Source organism: Bemisia tabaci, chromosome 2 (genome assembly GCF_918797505.1).
Source record: "Bemisia tabaci chromosome 2, PGI_BMITA_v3".
Classification (NCBI taxonomy): Eukaryota; Metazoa; Arthropoda; class Insecta; order Hemiptera; family Aleyrodidae; genus Bemisia; species Bemisia tabaci.
The window spans coordinates 22,028,517-22,039,567 of record NC_092794.1 but is presented as its reverse complement, the minus strand read 5'-3'; the positions used below and the strand labels follow the sequence as shown (position 1 = coordinate 22,039,567).

Below are 11,051 nucleotides of genomic sequence, written 5' to 3'. Positions count from 1 at the left end.
TTTTATTTTAGCGATGTTGACAAGTTTTCTTGATGTTACATGCTGAGTAGTGGTGTTGAATTTGAATCAAAACAAAAATTTCTATTTGATTGAAATCGTCATAATTATTTAAAATTTTATAATTTGTAACGGAGAATAAATTAATGTAATTGCAGATACTTTTGGGATCCTTTCAGTGTAAAATGCGCAACCGGCAACATAGTCGCATGTTGTATTGTGTTTGTGTACATGACCGCATGTGCGTTACGGTTAGAACGCTAGTTTTCAAGTCAAATTGTCTAAATTGTAGCTCAATTTTATCTTTTGGTCACGATTATAGCGACTGCTCTGTGTTTTATCGTAAAAATAATCCTATCCGATGAGCATTGTGTAATAGTGTCTCTCTGGTAGGTAACTTCCCTTTCTCCATTCGCTCTTTCAAGGGTGGAACTTACAAAGTAAGATGTCATGATTATACGGCTTTGATGCATCTTAACAAGTAGAAAAAAGTGTGCGAACGACCAAATAATAATCAATCTTCTATATACAGATCCCTCTTCCTTGCTACACGTTAAGCCATTAATCATCAGGCAAATTTTTCTGCAGTTTTTCGTTCGATCTTCTTTCCTAACTTGGAAACGCCAAAATAATGCTGAACATCAGTTGACATAGTTTCCAGGAGCCACTGTTTTTGTACAATCGGCAGTTGATTTTTCGGCACTTTGCCTGTAAAATGCAACTGACGCAGGGAAAATAAGTCATAGAGAAAGAGATTCCTCCTTCTTTCAGCACTGGGGAATGGATCCGCTGAATTCATGGAAAAACCTAGTGTGAGTGTGAGTCTGTCCTCATATCTGTTTCCATTCCCTACTCCTGGATTTTTGACCTTCTTTGTACAGGTCAGTGAAAATACCCAGCCTGTTGTCCTTTGATTTTCTTGCATTTCATGTTCAAATAAGAGAAAAAAATAAAGTAGGACGGTTAAATGTAAAGGCATGCAGAACCTGAGACAAGACTGCTGCTCGGCTGTAGTGGCTGTGGATCACAATACACTTTCATGCACTGGGTTGCTCCGTGAGTTGTAATGGACCTGTTGCCGAGCACTGAACAGTAGAGAGATCTCTTTGAATCATTGTGGCTCCAGCTTCACTTACTAGGCAAATGAATCGAAACCTCAACAGCGCGTTAGTGAAACAGTGGCTCGGAGGAATTTGGCGCCAATATGACCTTCTTCACAATTACTTTTCATGAACTTGTGCTCACATGTAAGTGGAAGAATTGAAATAGGTGATATTCTGTCTCACTCTAAAAATGCCTAGTTACTGGGTGTTGTCTCTCTCTTTATCAATTTAATTGATAGGTAACTTGATTGATATTTGTCTCACTGACTCGGTCAATTTTCCTTTACTCTGATTATTTTGTGTTTTTTTACCAGGTATTAAACTCAGGAAATCATCTTTGAAGATGTCTCCGCCAAATCAAAGAACGACAAGCTTCTGATTCTAAAGAAAGAGATGAGATCAGTCTCATCATAATAATGGAAGCGGAAGAAAGTGTGGAGTCTCTTGAAACAGATGAATTATCAAGTTACCGACATCGAGATTTTCTTGGTCCAGTTTGTCTGACTAACAACTTATGGAGCTTCAAGGAGCAAAATCTATTCTGCGATGTTGCTATAAGAGTTAAGGGTCATGTTATCAATGCTCACAAAATCGTCCTTGCTGCAGCTACGCCGTATTTCAAGTTAGTATAATTCAGGAATTATTCACCTCTATACTGTTACTTAATATATTATTGAAAGTCCTAGAAGTATGCGGACCATTGATGGCTTTGTACCAATTTAGGTGACTGACATTGATCTTCAAGTTCTCATTTGCCTGCTTTGGTGTGGATGCAGAGGCTCTTTGTAATAAATTTGAAAAAAAAATTTTTGAAAGACAGTCACAAGAGTTTATTTCCAGTGTGCAGATGTGTCGCTCGCAACTTATCGGGAAAAAGGTATTTTAGAAGGACCTAGATACTCGTCATATCCTATCCTTTCGATCTCTTCATAGTTATTCCTAAACTTACTTCCTTCACCAGACTAGTATTTCTTTTTTTTCTCCCTTTTTTGCACACCTTTCTTCACTCTCCCTTTTCAACCAAGTGATCCTAGGTGTAATATCAACATAGACACCATTGTAATTTGCAATAACGCACCAAATAATGTGAATCGTGTTCCGTAAATATTTTTTTAGTGGTTATATTAGTCAAGTATCTAAAGCCAAGGGACCAGGAAAATCTAAGCCACTCAAAAGAATTTAACCCTTTGACTCCTACGCCCGACTTAAGTCGTCCTTCGAAAACCGCGCCCACAGCCTACGCCCGACTATAGTCGTTTCGTAACTTCTTTTTGTATTTGCCGCTCTTGAGCGAGTATCGCTTGTCGCAGAGGGTTAAATAGGTAGTGCTGTCTGTCGGCAATGAAATGAACTACATGATGGAATAATCGTAAACAAGTTTCGTTGCCGGCGTTCCTCAGCAACACATGATTTTCCTCGCCGAATGTTGTTTTCGAATTCCTAACCTAGGCCAGGGGTGCGCGCTCTGAACCACATACTCAGGAGTCAAAGGGTTAACCTGAGTACAATTAACAGACCTGAAAGAAAAGCGGATCAGCACTAACTCAAAGATTTGGCTTTTCTGATGATATGTAATATGTCTCTTTTACTCCAAAAAGCCCCAAAGATCCTAATTTTCTAGATTTCAATTTTCTTCCTCTTCCTCGCTCACTGGCAAAGGGACTGTCAAAAACATTGAGCGGAGTGGAAAAAATTGTTGATTCTAAAATCAAGATCTTTTGGGATTTTTAGAGTAAGTGAAACAAATTATACATCAATATAAATGCCCTATCTTTGAAAAGCGTTTCATGGGCATATTTTTGTAGAAAAATTGGCTGAATTAAAAAAAGCTATATAGTTTTGATTTCCCATGTCATTTTCCGAAAAAATTGGAAAATTGGCATCAGGTGTCTGATGTGCTGAGTTAAAAAAGCGCAGGAAAATCAGGTGGCTACAAACTTTCTGTATCGAATGCAAGTTCTCATGCTCTCTAACTCTGCATGCTATGTCTGTCATTTATTTATCCTAAGAACTTTATGTACCGTAAAATGGCTAAGTCAATCAGAAGTGGATCCCCCAGTGGCATCTGCCCATAGCTGGTTCCCTAATTTCACTCGGAATTTGACCCACTGCATCCTACACTCTACTCTGCTATTTTAAACTTTCTGCAGAAACAGGCCCAAGTTCGATTGAAAAAGTGAACATATAAGATCAATGAGATCATACAGAAGAAACCAACAGTTATTTCTGTTCTGTCAGTTATTTTTTTTAAAATATTATCTATGAATAAATCCTGGGATCCCACTGTACATCATTGCCAACTTTTATCACCTACGTATCGAAAAATATACATTTTTCCAACACAGTGTGTGATACTTCCCACTTGTTTTTTCAAAATTTATTTTATAATTTTTCTTTTTTCCTCAGAACTATGTTTACTTCGGGTCTAAAAGAATCAATGGAAAATGTCATTGAAATGCATGAGGTTGAATTCTCTCTTATGCAAGACATCATTCAATTTTTCTACACAGCTCAAATTGAGGTAACATGAAGCTTCACACAGTTTTCATTTTTTGGATTTTATTTTTTGTTGTAAGAGTAACTTTGTAAATTATTTCTCTCTTTGTAATTGACTAGGGACCTTTGGCTAAACATACCCACATTCATTTCAGTCACAATTACTAATACAATTCATTCACTTATACGAAACTGAAATAAGTAACAGGGCACAAAATCTTTTTTTTTTTCCAATTACGTGGCTGCTGGTGTTTAACTTCTATCAAAGTAAAGGCATGTACTCAAAAATTTTGCAATTCAGTGCAGAGGCGGATCCAGCAATTTGACAACACCGGATTCCCTTGATATAAACCTATGCTAAATAATAGATTCTTGCCAGAGCACCTGGCCCCTCGAAGAATCGATACATTTCTGTAGGTTCAAATGGAGGGAATCCGGTGTTGCCAAAATGCTGGATCCGCTTCTGATTCAGTGACATCAAACGATAGACTTAAAAAGCTCAAAAAATTCCCGGAAAAATTCAATCCAGGAGATGAAGGAAACATCTTTTTTCAAAAACTTTGTTTACTATTATTGTTTTTATTTATTTAATTCTTTCATTTATTTATTCACCCTCTATTTTTTTTCTCATTTTTATGACTCATCTTGAGTATGTATTTTTATCTTTTAATTTCCAGCTCAACGAAACAAATGTGTTTGATTTTTGGAATATGGCAAATTTTCTCCAGAGCACCCATCTGAGAGGAGCTTGCAAGCAGTATTTGTTCAAGGAGATAAGCACTACCAATTGTCTAGGCATCTATGAACATGCCCTCTTGTACAATGAATTAGACTTTAGTGACTTTTGCTTTCAGTATATTCTAACGCATTTTCAAGGGATTATTAAAACAAATGAGTTTTGTCATACATCCTTCAAAACTCTTCACAAAGTGTTGAGCTCAAAGGTTGTGAATGTTCTCCATGAAGCAGATCTATATAAGGTAAAAAACATTAATTTTTAATATTATTAAGGACATAATGAAGGAAAGAAATTATAATTCACAAATAAGGGGCACATTTTGGTATTGAAACTACAAAATCATGTATCTAGGCTTGGTTGTGCTGATTTCCTGTCAGATTTTGTATCTTTTAAAGATGGTTAAACATCCATACTGTCCTAGAAAAAAATGATGTATTAGCCTTCAGACATTGCCAAATCTCCCTTGATAAAATACATACTTTTGAAGAAGTATATACATATTTTCTCTTGAATTTCTCAGGTATTTTAGATTAAATTGCAAACATAATTGTCTGGAAAATTTAAAGAAAAATGTTCACATTTTCCCCTGAAAATTCTTCTTGTATTGGAGGAAATATGGCAACGCCTTCAGCTTAAACAGCGTTCTTTCTTAGCGCAGCAGCATATTGCACCAAATTTTTTAAGGTTTTCCTTGCCTTTTCTCAAATGTTCACTGAAATGAGGTACAATAATGTCTTGTTAGTAATATTCTCTAATAAAAAGAGTAAAAAAATAAGCCAGGTGTTGAAATCTAGGAAGACTCTGAATTCTGTGCATCATCAAAATCGGAGGTTTCTCCAGGATCCAGAAAGTAGCATAGGGTTTCAGGTTACATACCACAAACACTCAACTTCTTTTTCCATGTAAATTTACTCTAGTAATTCGATTTTTCGTGCATGTTGACAGGCTATAAAACAATGGGTGATGTTTGACTACTCAAACCGCGAGGAATTTATTCAACCCCTCTTACAAAGGATCAGTATTCTAAAAATTTTAGATTCTGATCTTGAGGATCTCTTGAGAGAAGATTCTTCCAATGATCTTCCTTTCCAGCAATTCCTACTAAATTTAAGAGAAATTAGGCAAAAAATTCGTTACAATGATGCTGAAAATTGTGACAAAGAGATATTCAAAACCATGAAGTCCACATTTCGTTGTTGCTCAATTATGAACGTAAGTATAATTTTAATACAGTTCAGGCCACTGTTTTTAGTGTTTTTTTTTTCCCGTAGAATTTTAATTTCTACTAATTTCAAACAGTCACCATACAAAATTCTTTTGAAGAAGTAAACATTTCAAGGTTTGAGACTTTTCTTGAGGTTCTGCTCTGTTCTTGCCATCAGTTCAATGAGCCGCGATGATCATAATAAGTCATAGAAGATTGTCAGGATTTTCATAGAGCCACTTGACAAGATGGGTCCAAAACTATCGATCAAAAACTCAGGATGTTGTATCACAACATAACCAAACGGTCACATAAAATGGGCAGCCACAAAGTTTTGGCTTAAAAACCACTTCCAAACCTCAAAATGAATTTTAAAAATAAAAGATTTAATGTGCGAGTGTCAAATTTCCCTTACACTTTCATGGACAAATTAACCTGTCTTGAACATCAATTTTTCGTTGATTTTAAAGACGTATCTTATCATTAATTGATCACTGATCTCATCAATAATTCCTTCAAACAATCATTTGATGGACAAACTGGGGTGAAAATGAATACAGTTGACTTGAAAAGTTGAAGATTCGCGAGCCGGAATAATTTAATTACTTGCGTTTCAATGAATTTAAATTGAATTGAAAATAGACTATGTGCAATAACAGACTGGAGACTTTTATAAGAAGGACTTCCAGTTATTGTGGAGGTGAAATTGTAAGTGGTAAAGATCTTTCACACAACCCTTTTATTTACTTGCTTCAGGGATTACAGTATTCATGAGAAATGAGACCCGTGCTTTCTAGATATCACTGTCGAAGATTGCTGGGTGGGAAACATTTTTTTAAATTGTAAATCATTTTTCAGCTTTTACAAGACAGTAACTTCCAGCTAACCTCTCTTTAGGTCATCTTCGCGATTGGTGGAATGTCAGCCACAAACGTTCCGTTACGAAATGTTGAGTGTGTCACTGTAGGATGGGAGCATTGGAAATGTGTGCGCCCAACAATAACTTTTCACAATGGAAGACCGCAACAAGAAACCAAAGTCATTCCTACCATGAGCCAAGCTAGACACTATCCTGGAATTGCAGTGCATGATGACTGTCTGTATGTCCTAGGTATTGTAGAATCTATCTGAAACTCATTTATTGATCGAGCAGTAAAGTCTCCTGTCTCATGTGTATGGAATAAAGCTCTTGAATTAAACTGTCATCATGAAAGCCAAAATGGCTTTAAGCCAGAGGTGTAAAAAGTTCCAAGCGTTCCCCCATTTTTAGCCCAAATTTATTACTGCTTCCTCTGAAGAAAAGGAACAAAAAAAACCTTTACTGCCTAAAGAATCGCAGTTCCCCTGTTTTCCTATTCTAGCTAGGATTTCTCCATTTCACACTGGCAAACAACTGGCCCGATCTTGTGTTTGAGAAGTTTTCGCACCCCTGTCTTAAGCTTTGATGAAGTTTTTTTTTTTTAATCTTTTGAGAATTGAACTGAAGATATTTTAAAAGTTGGCTTAAAACTTTCCAAAGAAATTTTACATTATTCTAATTTTGAGTGCACCATGTAAATCAATAATAAACATGAAAAAAACGTCATCTCAATGCTTGAAGTCCCAGATTTTCTGTTCTATTTCATTTTCGTCTAGGAATAGTGATCAACAGTATTTTCTAACGCTCTGTGTTGCCATGTCGCGCACATGAAGCTGACACTGGCATACTGGTGCTGCACTGATCTAAACTGATACCAAACATCATACCAACATTGAGCAAACTGAAACAACAAAACAATTTGTTGCAAACTAAACACAACTAGCAAACTAAAACAAACTGAATATGGCAAACTAATAACAAACGGTTGTTGATCATGTTCAAACTTAGAGCCAAAAAATTTTTTTGACCCCAGGTTTTAAAGTTTTTTTTAACTGTTCATCGAAGTTTCTCCTGGTGCCATCAAAATTAGTATGTGAGAACACCCTGATATGGTAGGTATTGAAGTTAGTATTTTTTCTGCTTTCTCTCAAGATTCTCCTAGAAAATATTTATCAAATTTTTTTCTGAAAGAAAAACTTTGGCCAGCATTTTCAAAGCTCTGCAATTGCGATACTCATGTGTTGTTTTTTTTAACCATTACCATCAGAGTATGATTGACCCAATCAAAAGTGCTCTTTAGTTTCTTGATCGGTGATTAAAACAATTTCTGATGGTTTTCAGGTGGAAACAATAATGATGTCCAACTAGCCTCTGTAGAAATGTATTCTGTAGCCTCAAATGAATGGCGAGAGCTTCCTCCTATGCCCATCACATTGGCAGGATGTGCAGCAACTTGTTATAATGGAACTGCCTATGTTTGTGGAGGTGTAATTGATATGGTTCCCAATACTACTAGTCTTATTTTATCATCAGAACTCTTGGTAAGTCAAAAGTATTTTGCAGAAAATGCCTCGAATAATTCAAATGTACAAAGTAGCTTTTAGTATAAAAAAGTTTAAAAAGCTAACAGTCGCCATCTGTTGAAAACAATGAAATTTTTCATGAAAACAATTTTCCTAAAAAGAGCAGCCTTATCTTGGAATTTTAGAGTTTTTTGAACAGATGATTTTAAAGTGTCATTGCTTCTAGGGTTAATTTAGCAAATTGTCTGCCAAAGACCAGACACACGCACATGTGCTGGCCATGTTCAGTGTAAGTAGTTTTAGCGCTTTACCAGTACCTACTGTAAGCCTGATATTTCCAGCATTGCGCATATAAGACGGGTAACTGACAACAATGTGTAAATGCAATTTTTGTCGAGCACTGATCACTGGGTCAGTTACACTATCACTAAGCTCACGGACTCAATATGTGCCGTAATAGCAAAATGCAGGAAGAAAAGTAAACAAAAAAATTCCAAGTTCTTTCACAATATAAATTTTTTTCAAATTAATTTTCTTAATTAATGTTTTTTAATCACTTCACAAAGTTGCTTCTTCAGGTTTGTCGTGTAGTCTGGAAGTTGTTAAAATTCGCCTTTTGCTTATTCTGTAGTGTCAAAAAGTTCATTATTCCTGAAATATTATACTTCAGCATTGTTTTACTTTTACATTTTCTAGGCCTTTGATATTAGCAAGAAAATTTGGACAAAATTAGCCCCAATGATCCATGCCAGGTGTTTTCATCAGTTGGTTGTGGCAAGGAACATGCTTTTTGCCATTGGCGGACAAGGTATTGCCAACCCACCTTTTTTCTCTGCAATATCCTTCTTCATAATTGCTATTTTTATCTTAAGATTACAAATTTCATTTCATTTTCTCCTTTGTAATGGTCAGTTCTCGTATCTTGCAAGGTTTACTTGCTGCTCTGGAAAATTAAAGAATCAAAATCACCTTGGAGGAAAAAGGGAAATCCTAGGATTTGTAGTTAATAGATAGAAGATGAGATCCCTGGTAAAAAAGACGACTACCCCTGCGACTAGGAGGGTACATAAATGGAACCAGTGTAGGTAGCCGTGCGACTACCTAGATGTAGTCGTGCGACTACCTAGATGTGGCCGTGCGACTGCCTGGATGTAGCCGTGCGACTACCTGGATGTAGCTGTGCGACTACCTAGATGTAGCCGTGCAACTACCTGTGGGTGTTCCCACTACGTACCCTCCTAATCACAGGGGTTGTCTTGGCGACTACCCAACTTGTGGAGTGCATATGCCATGCAAACATGCTCAATAAAATAGAAAATGAACAAAAACCACTCACCAACTTGCTCGAATTAGTAATCCACTGGGTCAGGAAAATCCACTTGACAACAATTAATCCAAATTTCCAATAAGAACTGGTGTAAGTACACAGAGAAACACTTGAAAACACTATGGGTGCATTGTAAAAAAAATCTTAAGCACTCTTTAGCGTAAGTGAAAAATTAGCACCATGATTTAATAGCTGATCAATACAGAACAGCACTCTCAGAAAAGCACTGACACAACACCATTTTTCAGTTTATTTTTACTTCTAGGAGAAAAATGCATTTTTCAAAAGATCCGACATCATCGGCCATCGCTCGTCAGCAATGAATGAGATAAAAATAAAGCTTAAATAATTTCACAATTTACTCCGATCATTGATGATATTAAGGTAGCCATTGATTCTCTACCCGACGTCCTTATCACACATAACAAGGAAGGTCAAGAGCACAGAGCAAATGGCACTAAGCAGCGCAATGTACATGTGATATCGCAAGTTCCGGAAGTGTCGATCTGCAAAAATACAAAGCGAGAAACAGATCATCATATTGATCCACCTTCAATTAATGACCGTCAATAGAGACAGACATTCAAATACGTTATAATAAATAAGCCACCATTTGTTAACAGAACAGAGTTTTCGTGAGAGTAAGACCCTTCTGTCTGGAGGGACGAGGAACTTCCTTGGACCTTTCCTTCCGAGAAACACTTAAAAATGGACCACTTTACTACTTACAGGTCTGAGCAGCTGAATGAATTACATTACACCAGTCAATAAAATTTTAAACTCACGCCCTCACCGTCGAATGTTGACGGATGACCTGATCTATCGCTGAATATACATAGGATGAGAAGTTGACACATCTGAAATGTTGAGGGGCTCATACTTGTTTCAACTCTAGTGGTACTAGATATTATGAAAATTAGATAACTGCCAGATGTCCTACAGGAGATGAAGTGGGTGCAACAAAACTTTTCGCCTTGAGATAGAGCCCGCAACTGCTGTTAGGAATAGCACATGGTAGTAAATGCATACACAAACAAAGAAAATAGAAATCACAATTACTTTGCTAGTTAGAATACCTAAATCAACTGAATCGTAAATCGGCAAAGCCAATTAAACTCAAGTTACTTTATCAGTTGCTTGACAATCGGTGACAGGCTCATTTGTGTGTCCGTCGTCCCGAGTTTAAAGGTGGAAGGAGAAGGGAGAGTATTTACCTGTGTTTGATGAAGTTAGGTACAGTGAGGTGGATGCCGATGATACGAATCACGAAAACAACTAAGGAGATCAAATATTGGATTAAATTATTTCATTTTCAAAGTAACGGCATGGTCGACCGTAACCGTTGCGTACGGGTCGGATCGGCTTGGTGAATGAATTGAAATTTGAAATGAATTTGAATTTAGTGTTCCAAGTTGGATACCGGATAGTTGGGCGGTGGACCGTTCCAACTGTTGACTTTTCATCCGGGTTTCGTATGAAAATGAAAATCAGCCTCTAAAAGCATTTAAGAATGCCAGTTTTTGTACTTCAATCCCTGCTTTGAATTATTCTGCTGATAATTCTCTTTGATAATTCTTTTGATAAATATATACGTCCCTTGAAGTATCGGCAAGGAACGATTATTCCTATCGGAACACCTTGACAAGTGTTAGGTTATGTTATGTTTGTTTATATTAATGTTTATCTCCCACATCTGTTCAAAAGAGTTCTACTGGTTCTACCTTTTTCCTTTTAGTCCTTTTACTCAAAAATTGGCACAATCAGTAAGTAATTTTTCATCATCACACCCTTGCGTACTTCAAT

At 36.6% G+C, this 11,051-nt stretch overlaps 1 protein-coding gene across 2 annotated transcripts in view; it reads left to right on the top strand.

Annotated features, from left to right (window-relative positions):
* Positions 1-131: 131 nt before the first annotated feature.
* Positions 132-11,051, top strand: part of LOC109043649 (kelch-like protein 23) — a 71,364-nt gene continuing 60,444 nt past the window's right edge. Inside the window, exons 1-8 of one of the 2 annotated variants that reach the window (XM_019060936.2) lie at positions 132-386; positions 1,415-1,722; positions 3,507-3,621; positions 4,274-4,576; positions 5,281-5,547; positions 6,437-6,650; positions 7,740-7,939; positions 8,618-8,729. In XM_019060936.2, the coding sequence (XP_018916481.2) occupies positions 1,517-1,722; positions 3,507-3,621; positions 4,274-4,576; positions 5,281-5,547; positions 6,437-6,650; positions 7,740-7,939; positions 8,618-8,729 (1,417 nt within the window). In that variant the 5' untranslated portion in view covers positions 132-386; positions 1,415-1,516. The remainder of the gene's footprint in view (positions 387-1,414; positions 1,723-3,506; positions 3,622-4,273; positions 4,577-5,280; positions 5,548-6,436; positions 6,651-7,739; positions 7,940-8,617; positions 8,730-11,051) is intronic. The other variant, XR_011899262.1, reaches the window with a different exon arrangement.